This window comes from Engystomops pustulosus, chromosome 11 (genome assembly GCF_040894005.1).
Source record: "Engystomops pustulosus chromosome 11, aEngPut4.maternal, whole genome shotgun sequence".
Classification (NCBI taxonomy): Eukaryota; Metazoa; Chordata; class Amphibia; order Anura; family Leptodactylidae; genus Engystomops; species Engystomops pustulosus.
Window position 1 is genome coordinate 85,283,929 of NC_092421.1, and position 21,906 is coordinate 85,305,834.

The following is a 21,906-nucleotide window of genomic DNA, read 5'->3' on the forward strand; positions in this document are numbered from 1 at the left end:
AGCTTAACCCTATTACTACTAGAGATGTATTGGATCATGGTCTTACTTCTTCACTGCTGGCGCGGCGCCCGGTTCCCAGGTAAAAGTAGCATCAGAAAAACGAACAGCAGCGTCTGAGAAAGACAATGTAAACTTCATTCATATTGTGCAACAAAAATCCGGGAAATCTGCTAATCCCGTATTATACAATGTCCAGGTCCATGGCCCCGGGCTCCGCTTTCTGCAGTCATCAGTGCCGGGTTTATTCTTTACATTTATGGCCTTTGTATTACATCGGTTCTAAACCACAAAAACCTTCAGCAAAAAAATGGTTAATTTGCACTGTATATTTTTGTTACAGATAAGATAAGACTTGTTATATGCAGCATCTCATGCGCTCTACCGCTTACTGTATATTGCAATCCAATCACCGCCATCCTAATCAATGCTAATCAATCAGCTAAAATTATGATAAGGTGGACGCACTCGGACTCTGACTGGATGATGTGATACAGAGTTAAAGGAAATCTACCATGTGATTTGATGCATTATGAAGCAAACATACCATGAGAATGCTGTAGCTACACTGATGCAGGATTATATTTTGGTTAATCCCTGAGCTGAGGGGTTTTGCTGATAAAACAGATATAACATTATGATAATGAAGCTCTGCCCCTTCTAAGGCTGGTTCAGAGCTTCTCCTAGCATGTGAGTTATTCACTGCAGAAGAGGATGATGTAATCCCTGGGTTGTGCCTAAAGGCAGAATAATCAATTGCTGCACCATCCCCCAGCTGCTGTGTATGAGTGATCCAGCTCAGGTTGATTAGTCATGTCTTGACTAAGCTCCATTTGTAATTACAAGCTCCCGTGTGTAATGTGTTGATCGAGGCAGCCAGCCTGACCCAGCTTTCCCAAGGTCCTGAATGGTATAATTGTTTTTTCAGCAAAACCACTCAGCTCAAGGATTAACCAAGATCTGTTCCTGCATCAGTGTGGCTACAGCAATCTCCATGTGCTTCATACTGCATCACATCACATGGGAGGTTTCCTTTAAAGGAATTTTGTGGCACTTACCGAAGTTCTAGTGACCCTCCTCATAGGAGTTTGTAGCTTGGATAAAATACATTGTATCATTGGAATAAAGTTTTGGAGATTTTGGTTACATTGATGTTCACTTCTTACCTACAGTGGGATCATTGTGTATGGCAGAGTTATCCAAGTCTTCCCCTCCCAAATATTTCTCCAGCCGCACACAGGATACATTTGCCTGGATATTGGAAAGAGAGGAGAATTATACAATAATTGGCTGTGCACATCTATAGTTATATTATCACTAAGGCTGAAGCCATTGCAAGGGGCCTGACGATAATGATCAATGACCCATAGGAAATTAGCACTACAGCCTTGCAGCACGGTGGCTCAGTGGTTAGCACTACAGCCTTGCAACACAGTGGCCTAGTGGTTAGCACTACAGCCTTGCAGCATGGTGGCTCAGTGGTTCAAGTCCCAGGGTCAACATCTGCAAAGAGTTTGTATGTTCTCTCCGTGTTTGCGTGGGTTTCCTCCATGTCCTCCTGTTTCCTCCCACACTCCAAAACATACTGATAGGATGATTAGATTGTGAGCCCCATGGGGACAGGGACTGATCGGTGCAGCGCTACGTAATCTGTGTGCGCTATATAGATACAGGAATTATTATTATTATATCCATCCAATGCAGCCAAGTGGTACTGGGGATTTATATGACTTATGATCTGCCCTACTGTGATTTGGATACATTCTGCATATCAGACACATAGATGTGTATATATGGGAGCTACTTACCTGCACCATGTTGGAGATGAGCATCGGCAGCATAGCCAGGGGGAAGCTCAGGATGTTAAACAGAGAGATGGAGGTGAAGGCTTTCTCCGCAGTCAGGACGTTGTTAGGATCAACCACCACATAGACGGCAAAACTCGCCACCGACACCTGCGCAAGGAATAACGGATGTAGAAGCATCTCCCCAATGTCTGCCGCCTGATAGTTACTACAGGGGCAACCAGGGGGACACAGATCTGGTTTTCCCTCAAACTTAAAGGGATGTTCCCACTTCAGCAAATTAATGTTATTCTTTGTATGATGAAAGATTATACAATTTTCATACTTATTTTCTGTATCAATTCCTCCCAGTTTTCTAGATCTCTGCTTGCTGTCATTCTATAGAAAGTTTCAATGTCTATTCCATAGGACATAAATCTAACCATGGTCACACAGGTGCACGGCTCGTTATATCACACAGGTGCACGGCTCGTTATATCACACAGGTGCACGGCTCGTTATATCACACAGGTGCACGGCTCATTATATCACACAGGTGCACGGCTCGTTATATCACACAGGTGCACGGCTCGTTATATCACACAGGTGCACGGCTCGTTATATAGCACACAGGTGCACGGCTCGTTATATATCACACAGGTGCACAGCTCGTTATATCACACAGGTGCACGGCTCGTTATATATCACACAGGTGCACGGCTCGTTATATATCACACAGGTGCACGGCTCGTTATATATCACACAGGTGCACGGCTCGTTATATATCACACAGGTGCACGGCTCGTTATATATCACACAGGTGCACGGCTCGTTATATATCACACAGGTGCACGGCTCGTTAGTATAATAGAGCTTTGTGATATAATGGGGGTCATTTACTAAGGGCCCGATTCGCGGTTTCCCGACGTGTTACCCGAATATTTCCGATTTGCGCCGATTTCCCCTGAATTGGCCCAGGATTTTGGCGCACGCGATTGTGGCGCATCGGCTCCGGCATGCACGCGATGGAAATCGGGGGGCGTGGCCGAACGAAAACTCTACGGATTCAGAAAATCCTCCGCATTTTGAAAAAAAAATGTGGCGGGGAACTTCAGCACAGCAGCGCCACGTGGTGGAGGTCGGAGGAACTGCCTTAATGAATCCTGGCCAGACCCGAATCCACCACAGAGAACACGCCGCTGGATCGCGAATGGACCGGGTAAGTAAATGTGCCCCAATGAGTCGCGCACCTGTCTGATATAACGAGCGGTGCACCTGTGTGATATAGCGAGCGGCGCACCTGTGTGATATAAAGAGCCGTACACCTGTCTGATATAACGAGCGGTGCACCTGTGTGATATAGCGAGCGGTGCACCTGTGTGATATAATGAGTCGCGCACCTGTGTGACCATGGTCAGATTTCTGTCCACAAGAAGAAACATAGAAGCTTTCTATAGGATGACAGCAAGCAGAGATCTAGAAACTGTAAAGAATTGATACAGAAAGTATATTGGCGATCCGCGACCCTCTTCGTAAATGAGCCCCATAGCCCCTCCCTGCCTGTGTGTCTCTTCTCTCACTTATCTCATGATCCTCCCCTCTCCGTGATCCGTATTTCATAGTGTGGAGGAGGAAGTGAAGAAAGAAGCTCCTTCCTCTGATAAAATGATTACAATAGGATAACACAAATGTATATATTGGGGCGTCTGTTCTTACCAGGAATGGGGCGCAGTTGAATACAAACAGGGACACGGAGAATAGATAAGCGAAGCGCAACATGTCCTTCAGCTCCTTCTCGCGAATTTCTTGCACCTGTTTCTCAAATGAAGGTTCCCAGGCGAACAACTTCAAGATCTACAATAGGAGACATGTATATGGCGTCTACGATGGAGATAAAAAGCCGCTAAATATAACACAAACCAAGTGATAATAATCCCCACCTTTATACCGTTCAGGATCTCATTCATGATTTTCAGCCGTTTGTCTTTGTTCTTCATGTTTTTCATCTGCGAACCACAAGAGCACATTCAGGATTTATGGGGCTCATTTACTTACCGAAGTTCACCGAAAGTCCATTGTCCAACGATAATGCCCTGTGCGCCCGATATCCTGCATGTGTCACTTCCCCGCTCAGGTCCCAGGAGTTCACCTTCTTCTTCCTGGTGCATGTAAGTGCATTGTCCCTGTATAAGGCGCTGTGCGGGGAGTCACTAAGATCCTGTGCCCGATATCCTGCATGTGTCGCTTCCCCGCTCAGGTCCCCGGAGTTCACCTTCTTCTTCCTGGTGCATGTAAGTGCATTGTCCGTGTATAATGCGCTGTACGGGGAGTCACTAAGATCCTGCGCCCGGTATCCTGCATGTGTCGCTTCCCCGCTCAGGTCCCCGGAGTTCACCTTCTTCTTCCTGGTGCATGTAAGTGCATTGTCCGTGTATAATGCGCTGTGCGGGGAGTCACTAAGATCGTGCGCCCGATATCCTGCATGTGTCACTTCCCCGCTCAGGTCCCCGGAGTTCACCTTCTTCTTCCTGGTGCATGTAAGTGCATTGTCCGTGTATAATGCGCTGTGGGGGAGTCACTAAGATCCTGCACCCGATATCCTGCATGTGTCACTTCCCCGCTCAGGTCCCCGGAGTTCACCTTCTTCTTCCTGGTGCATGTAAGTGCATTGTCCGTGTATAATGCGCTGTGCGGGGAGTCACTAAGATCGTGCGCCCGATATCCTGCATGTGTCACTTCCCCGCTCAGGTCCCCGGAGTTCACCTTCTTCTTCCTGGTGCATGTAAGTGCATTGTCCGTGTATAATGCGCTGTGGGGGAGTCACTAAGATCCTGCACCCGATATCCTGCATGTGTCACTTCCCCGCTCAGGTCCCTGGAGTTCACCTTCTTCTTCCTGGTGCATGTAAGTGCATTGTCCGTGTATAATGTGCTGTGCGGGGAGTCACTAGGATCCTGCCCCCGATATCCTGCATGTGTCACTTCCCCGCTCAGGTCCCTGGAATTCACCTCCTTCTTCCTGGTGCATGTAAGTGCATTGTCCGTGTATAATGTGCTGTGCAGGGAGTCACTAAGATCCTGCACCCGATATCCTGCATGTGTCACTTCCCTGCTCAGGTCCCCGGAGTTCACCTTCTTCTTCCTGGTGCATGTAAGTGCATTGTCCGTGTATAATGCGCTGTGCGGGGAGTCACTAAGATCCTGCGCCCAATATCCTGCATGTGTCGCTTCCCCGCTCAGGTCCCCGGAGTTCACCTTCTTCTTCCTGGTGTTTGTAAGTGCATTGTCTTGCAACACATCGGGTGCACGATCTTAGTAAATCGCGGCACAGCGCATTATAGATGGACAATGCACTTTCGGTAAACTCCAAGGAACGTGTAAGTAACTGTGCCCCATTTTGTCCCAATAAGAGTAGTAGCAACAGTGCACCCATAATAGTGCATCCCACAGATTCCGCTGCCATCACTAAACCAAGAAGAAATCAGGTCATAGCGAAAAGAGGATCAGGCCGACCAGGAGCCATACGACCAGTTTAGCATTCATCGGTTCTTCCCATTTGTTGTATCCGGTAGCCGTACATGGAATGACTCTGATTTAGTCGCCAGGACCGCGTTGATTGGTATCAAGAGGATCATCACTACGAGTCCAGCCAAAACGGCGGGTCCCAGCTCTGCCCAGAGGAACACAACAGAAACCGCGATCTGCAGCGGCGATGACCAAATGAGATGAATAAAATTCGACAGATCCATGAACTTCTGCGCATCCGCAGACATCAGGTTTACAGTTTCTCCCACGGTGGACTCCTTCCGGATGGCATTGGAAACAGTCAGCGCCTAAAGAGGTAAAGAGAACAAGGATCTTATGCTGGTTTTCCATAGTTGAAATATTTCATAAGTCATTGGGGTTTTGAGATTTGTGTCGCATGGAAGCAGCGCAGCTGTGCCACAAAACTATCGTGTGCGCCAAAATCCCAGCTCACTCGTGACTTAAATACCTGTGCAAGCCGTGCAAATCCAGAAAAAGGCAAACAGTCTGGCAAAAGTGCAGCGCGCGACCCTTATTAGTAAATGAGCCCTATTGTCTATTGTCCTGTCAAAATTTTGTTCATCCTGATCTTCCTGATGACAGAAAGTTCTAAAACTAATACAGGCAGGGGAACACAAGAAGGGAGGTCACACCCGTAATCACATCTCCTCCAGGTGCTGTTATATGGTTCATGGCTGCACATCTGATGGGGTGACTTACTTTTCTGTACACGGCAGCAGTGATTGTTGTTCGGACTCTCATTCCCAGGATGAAGCAGCCCTGGAAATATTGCTGCAGGCAGAAGGACTGGATTACAGCCGCTAAAAGCAGCAAAACCGCATAGAAAAATCCCTTCCACTGATAGTCCTGGGGGTCGGATGTGAAGGAGACCAACGCTCTGCAAAGCAACAATAGCAAATATTAAAGGGGATGTCCAGGATTTAATAGTGAGTGGTATGGATGGGGGGCTGGAGACAGCAGCTGTACTTACCTCCCTCTGCACTTCCATCGTATACAGAGGCGCCCCAGTGACGGTAAAGGGATGTTCCCATTTCAGCAAATTACTGTTACTGTTTGTATTATAATAAGTGATACAATTTTTAAATATACTTTCTGTATCAATTCTTCACGGTTTTCTAGATCTCTGCTTGCTGTCATTCTATAAGAAGCTTCTACGTCTACATCCACTGCATAGAAATCTGACCATGGTCATGTGATGTCACACAGGTGCCCGTCTCGTTATATATCACACAGGTGCACGGCTCGTTGAATATCACACAGGTGCACGGCTCGTTATATATCACACAGGTGCACGGCTCGTTGTATATCACACAGGTGCATGGCTGGTTAGTATCACAGAGAGTAATCAGAGCTGTGTGATATATAATGAGCCGCGCACCTGTGCAACCATGGGCAGATTTCAATCCACTGGATGTAGCCGGAGAAGCTTTCTATAGAATGACAGCAAGCAGAGATCTAGAAAACCAGGAGGAACTGATACAGAAAGTATATTCAAAAGTTATATCACTTTTTAGAATACAAACAATTAATTTTCTGAAATGGGAACATCCCTTTAAGTCCACCACCCACTCCTGATGTAGCCTGTGTAACACTGACAGAGGCCACATCCAGGACCTGGGTCAGGTGGCATCTATGGACGTGACGTTAACACTGCGCCTCTGTATATATACCGAAACCAGCAGTGATGGAGATGCTGGACCAGAGGAGCTGTACAGGAGCGCAAAGGTGGGGGCTGAGAGCTGAGGAGTCTGCCACACAGACAAGTCACATGTTGTTTTTTGAAATGCATTCAAATCAAAGCCCAACCCCTGGGACTACACAGAGCATTATGTCAGGGTGCAAGGTTATAACACACAATTACACTCACCGGCCACTTTATTAGGTCCACCATGCTAGTAACGGGTTGGACCCCCTTTTGCCTTCAGAACTGCCTCAATTCTTCGTGGCATAGATACAACAAGGTGCTGGAAGCTCCTCAGAGATTTTGCTCCATAGTGACATGATGGCATCACACAGTTGCCGCAGATTTGTCGGCTGCACATCCATGATGCGAATCTCCCGTTCCACCACATCCCAAAGATGCTCTATTGGATTGAGATCTGGTGACTGTGGAGCCATTTGTGTCCAGTGACCTCATTGTCATGTTCAAGAAACCAGTCTGAGATGCTTCCAGCTTTATGACATGGCGCATTATCCTGCTGAAAGTAGCCATCAGATGTTACAGGGTACATTGTGCTCATAAAGGGATGGACATGGGCAGCAACAATACTCAGGTAGGCTGTGGCGTTGTACCAAGGGGCCCAAAGACACCATGACACCACCACCACCAGCCTGACCCGCTGATACAAGGCAGGATGGATCCATGACACCACCACCACCAGCCTGACCCGCTGATACAAGGCAGGATGGATCCATGACACCACCACCAGCCTGACCCGCTGATACAAGGCAGGATGGATCCATGACACCACCACCACCAGCCTGACCCGTTGATACAAGGCAGGATGGATCCATGACACCACCACCACCAGCCTGAGCCGCTGATACAAGGCAGGATGGATCCATGCTTTCATGTTGTTGTACCAAATTCTGACCCTACCATCCGAATGTCGCAGCAGAAATCGAGACTCATCAGACCAGACAACGTTTTTCCAATCTTCTACTGTCCAATTTCGATGAGCTTGTGCAAATTGTAGCCTCAGTTTCCTGTTCTTAGCTGAAAGGAGTGGCACCTGGTGTGGTCTTCTGCTGCTGTAGCCCATCTGCCTCATAGTTCGACGTACTGTGCGTTCAGAGATGCTCTTCTGCCTACCTTGGTTGTACCGGCTGGCGATTTGAGTCACTGTTGTCTTTCTATCAGCTCGAACCAGTCTGCCCATTCTCCTCTGACCTCTGGCATCAACAAGGCATTTCCGCCCACAGAACTGCCGCGCACTGGATGTTTTTTCTTTTTCGGACCATTCTCTGTAAACCCTAGAGATGGTTGTGCGTGAAAATCCCAGTAGATCAGCAGTTTCTGAAATACTCAGACCAGCCCTTCTGGCACCAACAACCATGCCACGTTCACAGGCCACAAATCACCTTTCTTCCCCATACTGATGCTCGGGAGAACTGCAGGAGATTGTCTTGACCATGTCTACATGCCTAAATGCACTGAGTTGCCGCCATGTGATTGGCTGATTAGAAATTAAGTGTTAACGAGCAGTTGGACAGGTGTACCTAATAAAGTGGCCGGTGAGTGTATATTGTAATGCAAATGCTTAGAGAAGGCAGAGAGGCAGATGTGCACTGTGTGACGGGCTGCTGTAACCTGTCCTTGCTGAAAATGAGGTCCCTGGTGACAGGTTCCCTTTAAATATAGAGCAAAAATCCAGTGATTCTCTTCTGTAAGTGACCCTAAGGAGCTCTCTGTGATGAATATACGGGACATTGTATATGTCCAGGAGCGGCCTGGATGCCTTGTTATTATTGATAGAGATATTACAAATTATTGGTATTGTAGATCTGGTGATTTATTGGGTGGAAAGATTCTCCGGATTTACAGCAATAGGGGATTAACCCTTCCCTGGATGGACACTGCAGGAATTTATTGACCAGAATAAAGGAAGAGGAGGAATAATCTCACTTGAGGATCTGGGGGCTGACGAACACCAGGAGGTCGTGGATGAGCTTAAAGAAAGCGGATTGGAGGAGGATATTGGAGAAGGTCCTGATCAGGGTCTTGAACAGCCAAGACTTGGGGTAATCTTTAGACGTTCCTGATATCGCTTCTTTCTTCTTCTTTCTCTTATCTTCCTGGATAGAGACAGAGGAGAAGTCACATAATGAGCCGGTGATGAAGGTCATAGGGCACCGACAGAAGGTCCATGTGGGGTCGAGGGGTAGAACTCAATGGGCACCAAGTCACTAGAGAAGCAGCAGGTAGATCCAGTACATGGGACATGGAGGTACTTACCTCCACCAGTACGTCCTGGCTCTGGGCTTTGCTCAGTCCATTCATCTCGATGGCTCCGTCCTTCTGCTTCTGTCTCCTCTTGTCTCTGCGTTTCTCCAGCACTTTCCTCGCTTTGGCCACTTCTTCCTTCATCGTTTTCTCAAATTTTTCATAGATGATTTTGGTCTGATCCTCCTTGTTCAGTTCCCAGAGATCTTCCATGACCAGAGGCCTCTTATATCCTCTAATGACCATGCTGCAGGAGAGAACCGCCGTACACGTTAGAGAAAAGTCAGGTGAACCCCATATTCTGTCTAGAGCTTCGGACTATTGAATGAAGCCGGGGATCTCCCAATTATTCCCCCAATGTCGCCTCAAAATAGGATTTAAAACAAAAGTAGGAGAACAAAAGGACAACAAGGAGGACGGCACCTCGCATGATATCGTCGGGGAAGTGAAAAAAGGTAAGTAAAGAGTGTGCTCACCTGTTGAGCACTTGTAAAAGTGCAGTAAGGAAGGAGGGAAATAGGGTATCCACTCCTTGATCGGGTCTCCAAATAATGGTATCTTGAGCAGCTCCCACTTACTCCAATGACCGGTATCCAACGGAAACCGTAATAGTGTGTAAATTGAAGAAGCAAAAGGTTTTGGAGTATGTGCGGGTGCGCTACCAACCAGATTTAGGAGGTGAGAGGTATACAATAATCAAATGGTATACAATAATTGGAAAAAGGATCGGATAAGATAAATTATGTGTATTTTTAATAGATACAGCAGTAAAAGAAATCCAATGGTTACGCGTTTCGGGAGGGAGTGTCTCCCGAAACGCGTAACCATTGGATTTCTTTTACTGCTGTATCTATTAAAAATACACATAATTTATCTTATCCGATCCTTTTTCCAATTATTGTATACCATTTGATTATTGTATACCTCTCACCTCCTAAATCTGGTTGGTAGCGCACCCGCACATACTCCAAAACCTTTTGCTTCTTCAATTTACTCAAAATAGGATTTGGCATGTTGAGTGGTTAGAACTACAGTCTTGCAGCACGTTGGCTCAGTGGTTGGCACTACAGCCTTGCAGCACGGTGGCTCAGTGGTTAGCACTACAGCCTTGCAGCACGGTGGCTCAGTGGTTGGCACTACAGCCTTGCAGCACGGTGGCTCATTGGTTATCACTACTACCTTGCAGCATGCTGGCTCTGTGGTTGACACTACAGCCTTTTAGCACTGGGGTCCTGGGTTCAAGTCCCACCCAGGTCAACATCTGCAAAGTGTTTGTATATTCTCTCCTAGTTTACGTGGGTTTCCTCTGGGTCCTCCGGTTTCCTCCCACACTCCCAAACATACTGGTAGGTAGATTAGATTGTGAGCCCCATAGGGGACAGGGACAAATTTGGCAAAATCTCTGTGCATCGCTGCGTAATCTGTGTGCGCTATATAAATAAAGGAATTATTATTATTGAGTACACGCATGAGTATAAATGCAGGTACATCCCCGGAGATCTGTGTAAGTGTTCTGTATGGGGTTTAGACTGGGAAAACAGATTTATATTCCGGGATTGTAGCGCTGGGACGTGTCCTCCCTCTGCTGTAACTGCATGTAACACATTTCTCAGCTTTCCAGACAAACTTTTCCTGTTTTATTTTAGTATTTTTATATATATTTAGATTTTGATCCTTATGTAAATGAGCTTTCGTGCCCTTGCCTATAGTCGCCCCAATTTCTTCTCTTTACTTCCCAGCACTTATAATGGTTCATGGAAACAAGAAGCCGGGTGCAGCAGAAGACACGGGTGCCATCATTCCCTCTAAAATGACAAATTATTAGGGAATGTCTGGATTGGCAGTAATCTGCCCTACACCGAGCCACTTAGTGGGATCTCATGGTAACTGGATCATTTGGTAGTTTTAGGAATATGATGTGAGGGGGGGGGGCACAAATTTATATTCCTGGATTGTTTCTGGCCTGGAGCTCCATAGGACGTCACTTTACAAGAGACTTCACTTCCTATGTTCTCCTCTGGTCTAAGGAGGCCAATCATTAGGATGTGGGGTCCACCTGACTGTTTAAGTAAGGTACCCCTAGACTGGGGGCTGATGTTATTAGATGCAAAAGGGTTAATAGCTTGGCTACTATTGCACTTTAATAGGGTTGGTGATCTGTGCCTTTAGGATCCTCCTACAGGACCCTGGGGCTTATATGGCTGATAACTCAATGTTATCTCCCTCTGTGAGGCAACACTCAAGCTATCCCTCCCTCGGCTCCCTCCCTATGTCATTGGGATTTTGTTTTTTTTGTAATGTTTTACCTTTGTATTTTATAGTTAATTTCAAGTCACAGCAGGCGGAATGGTGGAAGATTGGAGATGAAGATTGCTCGGTTGGCCGACTTGGCAGCTGGGAGCTTCAAAAATTTGTGATTCTATACTAAGTGTCTGATTTTTGGATAGTATGGGATAATAATAATAATAATAATAAATAAAGCTGTGGTCTAATTTTCCGCCCAGCATAAGTGTCTGTCGTATTTTGGAAGTTACTTATACAGTTAAAGTTTACTGATATTTGTGTTATGGGTTATTTATTAAAGTGCCCTTACAGGGGGTTACATGGGATGTTCTGCTGCCCTCCAGTCCCCCAGGAATCAGGCCCCCTGGGCTTTTCCATATCCGTGAAAACTTCCTCTGAATCTCCTTTCACACATAGAAATCTAGGGACACTTACCTGTCGTACCAGCTGAAGGTGACTCGGCTTAGGAAAGATGCCGTTAGCTCCGGATTCTAGAATGGATATAAATTGTATCTGTTATTGGGGCCGATCTCCATTCCCTATAATTTGTCATTTCTCTTACCTCCTTTGAGAGATCACTGGTCTCGGAGATGGAAGAGATGATGAGAATAATAACCTGAAGACTGAAAGAGATGAAGAACAAGCAGAAGCGCGGGAGGTCCGGGATGTCTCCCTGCAAATAAAGATCAGGAAATGAACCTGTTGTGGTCCCAGCACAAGGACCATAATGTCGCCTCCATCATGTGCAGGACACAGGGAAGGGGAGATCGGGACTAGGAGGATCTTCTACTACAAAGTCTGGGACCAGTAAACACCAAGCTCCTCCATTACTTACATTCAGTGCAATCCGGATTAGAGACTGGAATGGAAAAATCCCACAAACAACTAGAAGCGTCCAGAAGATGAAGAGCGCTCCGGTGTCTTTCCGTGCACAGTATCTGCGGCTGTGATGGATTATTAACACCAGGATCTAAGTGGGCAACAAATTTTTAATTAAAGAAAATCTACCATTTGTTTTTATGTATTGTGAACCAAACATACCTTGAGAATGCTGTGGCTACACTGATGCAGAAACATATCTTGTTTTATCCCTGATCCGAGTGGTTTTGCTGAGAAAACAATGATAAAATGATGATAATGAGGCTCTGTCGCTCCTGTGGCTGCTCCAGGGCTTCTCCTCTTACCCTAATTATGCTCCAGCCTTGTCCTGCCCAGCATAAGCCGAGAATATGTCATCACTGTGTTGTCCGTGATCCGAGTGGTTTTGCTCAAGAAACTATTATAAAATTCAGGAGCTTGGGAAAGCTGGGTACATACTGGCTGTCATAAACACATTACACCGAGCTTCCTAAACTGCCCAGATAGGACTACTCAATCTGAGCTGGATTACTCATACATAGCAGCTGGGGGATGGTGCAGTGGTTGATTACTTCTGTCTGTCAGGGACAACACAGTGGTGACGTATTCTAGGCTTATACTGGACAGGACAAGGCTGGAGCAGTCCATAATTAGGGTGAGAGAAGAGCACCGGGGCAGCCACAGGAGCGACAGAGCCTCATTATCATACTTTTATAATTGTTTTCTCATCAAAACCACTCGGTTCAGTGATTAAACAAGATATGTTTCTGCATCAATGTAGCTACAGGATTCTCAAGGTATGTTTGCTTCATAATGCATCAAATCAAATGGTAGATTTCCTTTAAGCAGGACAGAAAAGGATTTTATAATCAAGGATATTTAACTTCATTAGAAGCTGGTAATAACACTGCTGTGCTCTTAGCTCTGTGCAATAATCTGCCCCTGAACACAGCAGAGAGGAGGATGAGTAACAGCGGTGTAAATGCGCCCAGTTACAGATACATCCCATTGCACTGAAGATATTTTCAGGTAATGTCCCTGGACACCTTTGTGTATGTTGCTAGTGGCAGCTGGACTTTGCATTGTGAAGAGCCACAATCCTTGAATTTAAATCCATATTTCAAAGAGGGAAGCGCTCACACTGCTGTGCACTGATGCACTGCTCCCCCCAGCAGGCTTCTAGATAGCTAATATTACAGCAGTAACTTAGAGCAGTAGGGAAGGGCTGTGGAAAGCGCAGCAGGGTGAGGATACCCCATTCATTGAACTTGGAGAAGCTCCAATCTTAAAATATAAATCCATAATCCACAGCCCTGCTGCTACACACAGAAATGTACTATTACACAGAACCCCAGGGCCGCTGACTGATTCCTTTAAATAGTTTGAATACATTTGTACTTGGTGTTTCAGAATAGCAGCTAAATCTAACAGACAGAGAAAAACTGAGGGGTTCTTAAAGGGCATCTCCATACAGGACTGTATGCAAATGAGCCTGAGGGGCTCCCGGCTGCATTGGTGTTAATGGAGACTGGAGCCCCTCGGGCTCATTTGCATACAGTCCTTCATCCTGGTGGGAGATGCCCTTTAAAATACACACAGTCAAAAAAAGAAAACCCTAGTCCTTACCCATGTAGCAGAATGAAGTGAAGGGTTAACATAGAGCACAGTAGGAAGGATTGTGCCAGAACTTGTGTTTGATTGTCCCTCCACGTGCTCTGCGATTGTGACGCCTATTCCAGCAACGGATGTGAATAAAAGTAATAAAGTCAGAACCTGAAAAAGATAAAACATTCATCTAAGGTTCACACTTCACTCCCTCAGTGATTTGTTGGGTAAATTTGGGCAAATTTTAAGGTGAAAAACCTTGGTTAGGACAGACAATGGGGCAGATTTACTTACCCGGTCCAGTCGCAATCCAGGTGCGCATTCTCCGTCGAGGATTCGGGTCTTCCAGCGATTCACTAAGGTAGTTCCCCCCATGTCCACCAGGTGTCGCTGCTGCGCCGAGGTCCGCCGGAGTTCACTGGAGTTCACCGTCCTACCCCAGGTGCAGGTAAGCGCGTGTCCAGCAGCACATTTTTTTTAAAAAATGCGGCGGTTTTTCCCAATCCGTCGGGTTTTCCGATGGCCACGCCCCCAATTTTCGTTGCGTGCATGCCGATCGCGTGCGCCAAAAACCTGGGACAATTCAGGGAAAAACTGCGCAAATCAGTAATATTCAGGAGACCCGACGAAAAATAGCGATTCGGGCCCTTAGTAAATGACCCCCAATGATTGCTTGCCTCAGAAACAGCGCCACCTTTGCCCTATGGTTGTATCTAGTATTGCAGTTTGTTACTGTTCCTTTAAATTGAGATTAGATACAATCCCAGATAAACCCTATGGAATATCAGTGGCCCCATATGTGCAGCGGCGCTCCCTGCTATGGCCACTTTAGGGGACTTGTATGGGACCCCAACTGTATGATCACAATCATCGTGAATACGGGGGAACGAGACTCACCTGCTTGGATAGGTAAAGTTTAGTAATAGGGGATTGTACTTTTTCGGATTCACAGAAGTGGAGCAGCTGCCAAGGGGCACAGATCCATAAGAAGATGAGAGGGATCCAAACCAGAACCGTCTGTTCAAAGCAGATCGGCAAATCCGGATCAGGCCTTTCCAGCAGAGAAGAGTTCTGGAAGAAGAACAAGACAATCAGAACTCCAGGATTTGTGGTTTAAGAAAGAACGAAATGTTAAAATGTAAATGCATAAAAAACTATGGAAATACACAAAACTAAATAGATACCGACTCAAGACAAGATAAAAGGGAACCCAAAATAGACCTCAGGCCTTTACAGATACCTACAGGGACCAGACCCAAGGAAAGTATTCAGATCCCTCTAGATTTCTCTTGTTTAATAAATTAGCAAAAATGGGGAGCAGAGCGCGCATTACTGGGGGGAGGCAGAGCGCGCATTACTGGGGGGAGGCAGAGCACGCATTACTGTGGGGGGCAGAGCGTACATTACTGCGGGGGGCAGAGCGCACATTACTGGGGGACAGAGTGCACATTACTGCGGGGGGCAGAGCGCACATTACTGGGGGACAGAGTGCACATTACTGCGGGGGGCAGAGCGCACATTAATGGGGGACAGAGTGCACATGACTGCGGGGGGGAAAGCGCACATTACTGGGGGGGCAGAGTGCACATTACTGCGGGGGGGGGGCAGAGCACACATTACTGGGGGGCAGAGGGCACATTACTGGGGGGGGGCAGAGAGCACATTACTGGGGGGGGCAGAGAGCACATTACTGGGGGGAGGCAGAGCACGCATTACTGTGGGGGGCAGAGCGTACATTACTGCGGGGGGCAGAGCGCACATTACTGGGGGACAGAGTGCACATTACTGCGGGGGGCAGAGCGCACATTACTGGGGGACAGAGTGCACATTACTGGGGGACAGAGTGCACATTACTGCGGGGGGCAGAGCGCACATTACTGGGGGACAGAGTGCACATTACTGCGGGGGGCAGAGCGCACATTAATGGGGGACAGAGTGCACATTACTGCGGGGGGGAAAGCGCACATTACTGGGGGGGCAGAGTGCACATTACTGCGGGGGGGCAGAGCACACATTACTGGGGGGCAGAGGGCACATTACTGGGGGGGGCAGAGAGCACATTACTGGGGGGGCAGAGGGTGCATTACTGGGGGGCAGAGAGCACATTACTGGGGGGCAGAGAGCACATTACTGGGGGGCAGAGCACACATTACTGGGGGGGGCAGAGAGCACATTACTGGGGGGCAGAGCACACATTACTGGGGGGGCAGAGCGCACATTACTGCGGGGGGAAGAGCGCACATTACTGCGGGGGGCAGAGCGCGCATTACTGGAGGGAGGCAGAGCACGCATTACTGTGGGGGGCAGAGCGTACATTACTGCGGGGGGCAGAGCGCACATTACTGGGGGACAGAGTGCACATTACTGCGGGGGGCAGAGCGCACATTACTGGGGGACAGAGTACACATTACTGCGGGGGCAGAGCGCACATTACTGGGGGGGGCAGAGGGCACATTACTGGGGGGCAGAGAGCACATTACTGGGGGGCAGAGAGCACATTACTGGGGGGCAGAGCACACATTACTGGGGGGGGGAGAGGGCATTACTGTGGGGGGCAGAGTGCACATCACTGGGGGGCAGAGAGCACATTACTGCGGGGGGCAGAGTGCACATTACTGGGGGGCAGAGAGCACATTACTGCGGGGGGCAGAGTGCACATTACTGCGGGGGGCAGAGCACACATTACTGGGTGGGGAAGAGGGCATTACTGTGGGGGGCAGAGCTCGCATTACAGGGGGGAAGAGCGCACATTACTGCAGGGGGGGCGAGCGCATTACTGTGGGGGGCAGAGCGCACATTACTGGGGGGCAGAGGGCATTACTGTGGGGGGCAGAGCTCGCATTACAGGGGGGCAGAGCGCGCATTACTGCGGGGGGGCAGAGCGCATTACTGTGGGGGGCAGAGCGCACATTACTGGGGGGCAGAGAGCACATTACTGCGGGGGGCAGAGTGCACATTACTGGGGGGCAGAGAGCACATTACTGCGGGGGGCAGAGTGCACATTACTGCGGGGGGCAGAGCGCACATTACTGAGGGAGCAGAGGGCATTACTGTGGGGGGCAGAGCTCGCATTACAGGGGGGCAGAGCGCACATTACTGCGGGGGGGGGCAGAGCGCACATTACTGTGGGGGGGGGGCAGAGCGCACATTACTGTGGGGGGCAGAGCTTGCATTACAGGGGGGCAGAGCACACATTACTGGGGGGGCAGAGCTTGCATTACAGGGGGCAGAGCGCACATTACTGGGGGGGCAGAGGGCATTACTGTGGGGGGCAGAGCTCGCATTACAGGGGGGCAGAACGCGCATTACTGCGGGGGGGGGCAGAGCGCATAACTGTGGGAGGCAGAGCTTGCATTACAGGGGGGCAGAGGGCACATTACTGCGGGGGGGGGAGAGGGCACATTACTGCGGGGGGCAGAGCGCACATTACTGGGGGGCAGAGAGCACATTACAGGGGGGCAGAACGCGCATTACTGCGGGGGGGGGGCAGAGCGCATAACTGTGGGAGGCAGAGCTTGCATTACAGTGGGCAGAGGGCACATTACTGCGGGGGGGGGAGAGGGCACATTACTGCGGGGGGCAGAGCGCACATTACTGGGGGGCAGAGAGCACATTACTTAGGGGGGCAGAGTGCACATTACTGGGGGGGCAGAGAGCACATTACTGCGGGGGGCAGAGTGCACATTACTGCGGGGGGCAGAGCACACATTACTGGGGGGGCAGAGGGCATTACTGTGGGGGGCAGAGCTCGCATTACTGCGGGGGGGCAGAGCGCATTACTGTGGGGGGCACAGCTTGCATTACAGGGGGGCAGAGCGCACATTACTGGGGGGGCAGAGCTCGCAATACAGGGGGCAGAGCGCGCATTACTGCAGGGGGGCAGAGTGCATTACTGTGGGGGGCAGAGCTCGCATTACAGGGGGGCAGAGGGCACATTACTGCGGGGGGGGGGAAGAGTGCACATTACTGCGGGGGGCAGAGATTGCATTACAGGGGGGCAGAGTGCACATTACTGGGGGGGCAGAGGGCATTACTGTGGGGGGCAGAGCTCGCATTACAGGGGGGCATTACTGCGGGGGAGGCAGAGCGCATAACTGTGGGGGGCAGAGCTCGCATTACAGGGGGGCAGAGGGCACATTACTGCGGGGGGGGGGGAGAGGGCACATTACTGCGGGGGGCAGAGCGCACATTACTGGGGGGCAGAGAGCACATTACTGCGGGGGGCAGAGCGCACATTACTGGGGGGGCAGAGCTCGCATTACAGGGGGACAGAGCGCGCATTACTGCGGGGGGGCAGAGCGCATTACTGTGGGGGGCAGAGCTCGCATTACAGGGGGGCAGAGGGCACATTACTGCGGGGGGGGGAAGAGTGCACATTACTGCGGGGGGCAGAGCGCACATTACTGGGGGGGCAGAGGGCATTACTGTGGGGGGCACAGCTCGCATTACTGCGGGGGGGGAGAGGGCACATTACTGTGGGGGGCAGAGCGCACATTACTGGGGGGCAGAGCGCACATTACTGGGGGGGGCAGAGGGCATTACTGTGGGGGGCAGAGCTCGCATTACAGGGGGGCAGAGCGCACATTACTGCGGGGGGGGGGGGCAGAGAGCGCATTACTGAGGGGGGCAGAGCGCACATTACTGTCCTACTGAATGTCCCTCCAGTGCCCATAGTACAAACTGGAAGTAAACCTACCCAGAAGGCAGAGCCGCAGAAGTCATCCAAAGCCTTGGACATGTCTGGAGGTTGGGGAGAGCTGCCCCTGATGCCCCAGGACAATACTGAGCCTCGGGAATAGTAACACTCTATATACTCCACATGGTGTACGCCAGTTGTCACCCAGTGATTCAGCAGGTTAAGAGTCCCCACTGCTCCCTCTATATGGCTACACGGACGCCCCGGCCCAGGACAGACATATAGGACTACAGTTGGGTTAAATAATAACCCGATATATAACTCTGGAGTTTGTCCTTAAAGGTTTCATAATACAGAAGTAATTGTCCTCTGTGTTCTATACAGGCAGTCCCTGGGGTACGTATAAAATAGGGTCCATAGGTTTGTTCTTAAGTCGAATTTGTAAGTAAGTCGAAACTGTATATTTTATAATTGTAGATCCAGACAAAAATTGTTTTTGCCCCAGTAACAATCGGAGTTTCAAAATTTTTTGCTGCAATGGGGCCAAGGATTATCAATAAAGCTTCATTACAGACACCTTACAGCTGATCACTGCAGCCTGGGACTATAGTAACATCCAGAGAGGTCACCAGAGGTCACAGGGGGCAGAGGGGTCTGTCTGTAACTAGGGGGCGTCTGTAAGTCGGGTGTCCTTAAGCCACCTGTAGTCAATATGGCAGGATCAAAGATCCATTCTGATCCAAGAAACGAATATGAAAGGGGAATTCTGGGAACACCAGAGGGAACAGAAACTCAAGTGGATTTGACTTTTAACATCAATGTCGGAATCCTGAAGCAATGAGCCGTGTCCGGCATTACAAGTCCTGTTACTATGACATTTTCAGAGTTCTGTTTTTATGGCGCTCATACCACAAATACCACATTTAATATACAAAATACCACAGGCTGTCAGTCATGTGTACAGGAGTATCTCATACACACACAGGCTGCAGGGGGTGCCCGCACCAGGAGTGTCACACCATTATACATCACATCATTATACAGGCTGTCAGTCATGTGTACAGGAGTATCTCATACACACACAGGCTGCAGGGGGTGCCCGCACCAGGAGTGTCACACCATTATACATTACATCATTATACAGGCTGTCAGTCATGTGTACAGGAGTATCTCATACACACAGGCTGCAGGGGGTGCCCGCACCAGGAAGCACATGGAGGAGCCATTACACCATTATACATCACATCATTATACAGGCTGTCCGTCATGTGTACAGGAGTATCTCATACACACACAGGCTGCAGGGGGTGCCCGCACCAGGAAGCACATGGAGGAGACATTACACCATTATACATCACATCATTATACAGGCTGTCAGTCGTGTGTATAGGAGTATCTCATACACACACAGGCTGCAGGGGGTGCCAGCACCAGGAGTGTCACACCATTATACATCACATCATTATACAGGCTGTCAGTCGTGTGTATGGGAGTATCTCATACACACACAGGCTGCAGGGGGTGCCAGCACCAGGAGTGTCACACCATTTCACATCACATCATTATACAGGCTGTCAGTCATGTGTACAGGAGTATCTCATACACACACAGGCTGCAGGGGGTGCCCGCACCAGGAGTGTCACACCATTTCACATCACATCATTATACAGGCTGTCAGTGATGTCTATAGGAGTATCTCATACACACAGGCTACAGGGGGCGCCAGCACCAGGAGTGTCGCATCATTATACAGGCTGTCAGTCATGTGTATAGGAGTTTCTCATACACACACAGGCTGCAGGGGGCGCCAGCACCAGGAGTGTCACACCATTATACATCACATCATTATACAGGCTGTCAGTGATGTATATAGGAGTATCTCATACACACAGGCTACAGGGGGCGCCAGCACCAGGAGTGTCGCATCATTATACAGGCTGTCAGTCATGTGTATAGGAGTATCTCATACACACACAGGCTGCAGGGGGTGCCAGCACCAGGACTGTCACACCATTATACATGACATCATTATACAGGCTATCAGTCATGTGTATAGGAGTATCTCATACACACAGAGGCTACAGGGGGCGCCAGCACCAAGAAGCACATGGAGGAGCCATTACACCATTATACCTCACATCATTATACAGGCTGTCAGTCGTGTGTATAGGAGTATCTCATACACACACAGGCTACAGGTGGCGCCAGCACCAAGAAGCACATGGAGGAGCCATTACACCTATACACCTCATCATTATACAGGCTATCAGTCGTGTGTATAGGAGTATCTCATACACACAGGCTGCAGGGGGCGCCAGCACCAGGAGTGTCACGTCATTATACTGGCTGTCAGTCATGTGTATAGGAGTATCTCATACACACAGGCTGCAGGGGGCGCCAGCACCAGGAAGCACATGGAGGATCCATTACACCATTATACCTCACATCATTATACAGGCTGTCAGTCGTGTGTATAGGAGTATCTCATACACACTCAGGCTGCAGGGGCAACAGCACCAGGAAGCACATGGAGGATCCATTACACCATTATACCTCACATCATTATACAGGCTGTCAGTCGTGTGTATAGGAGTATCTCATACACACAGGCTGCAGGGGGCGCCAGCACCAGGAAGCACATGATTATACAGGCTGTCAGTCATGTGTATAGGAGTATCTCATACACACACAGGCTGCAGGGGGCGCCAGCACCAGGAAGCACATGGAGGATCCATTGCACCATTATACATCACATCATTATACAGGCTGTCAGTCGTATGTATAGGAGTATCTCATACACACTCAGGCTGCAGGGGCAACAGCACCAGGAGTGTCACGTCATTATACAGGCTGTCAGTCAAGCGCCGCAGGTGTGGCTATGAATAAGCCGGACAGCTTGAATATGCTAATGGATCATTGGACACCCGACAAAACCCGACAAAAGTGCAGCGTTCGGACCCTTAGTAAATGAGCCCCATTGTCGTTGTGTCACCCGTATGTCCAGCGTAATAACTGTCCGTATAAAATACGGAAGAAAGGCAATTGAGGTCATTGGCTTGTTCCAGTCACTTGATTTTGTGCTCCCTAGAAACGATCCGCAAAAACGGACGGTATTCGGATGACACCTGTGTGGCATCAGTATTTTTCACAGCTCCATAGACTTCTCTGGGAAGGCAAATACGGACAGGAGTAGGACCACATTCAGGTGGCTGTGGACAGATACCGCCCTGGGCGTTTTTGGCCAAACCCGCTCCT

General features: G+C 49.1%; 1 protein-coding gene across 1 annotated transcript in view; it reads right to left on the reverse strand.

Moving 5' to 3' along the window:
• The window catches only part of LOC140105498 (ATP-binding cassette sub-family C member 2-like), a 44,091-nt gene extending 25,338 nt beyond the window's left edge, over positions 1 to 18,753 (reverse strand). Inside the window, exons 1-15 of the mRNA XM_072129443.1 lie at positions 18,712 to 18,753; positions 14,913 to 15,086; positions 14,037 to 14,183; positions 12,388 to 12,522; positions 12,115 to 12,225; positions 11,988 to 12,043; positions 9,282 to 9,516; positions 8,952 to 9,121; positions 6,026 to 6,203; positions 5,359 to 5,613; positions 3,722 to 3,787; positions 3,498 to 3,635; positions 1,806 to 1,952; positions 1,164 to 1,248; positions 47 to 113 (exon numbers count right to left, since the gene is read on the reverse strand). Of these exons, the coding sequence (XP_071985544.1) occupies positions 47 to 113; positions 1,164 to 1,248; positions 1,806 to 1,952; positions 3,498 to 3,635; positions 3,722 to 3,787; positions 5,359 to 5,613; positions 6,026 to 6,203; positions 8,952 to 9,121; positions 9,282 to 9,516; positions 11,988 to 12,043; positions 12,115 to 12,225; positions 12,388 to 12,522; positions 14,037 to 14,183; positions 14,913 to 15,086; positions 18,712 to 18,753 (2,006 nt within the window). The remainder of the gene's footprint in view (positions 1 to 46; positions 114 to 1,163; positions 1,249 to 1,805; positions 1,953 to 3,497; positions 3,636 to 3,721; positions 3,788 to 5,358; positions 5,614 to 6,025; positions 6,204 to 8,951; positions 9,122 to 9,281; positions 9,517 to 11,987; positions 12,044 to 12,114; positions 12,226 to 12,387; positions 12,523 to 14,036; positions 14,184 to 14,912; positions 15,087 to 18,711) is intronic.
• Between the last annotated feature and the right edge of the window lie 3,153 nt (positions 18,754 to 21,906).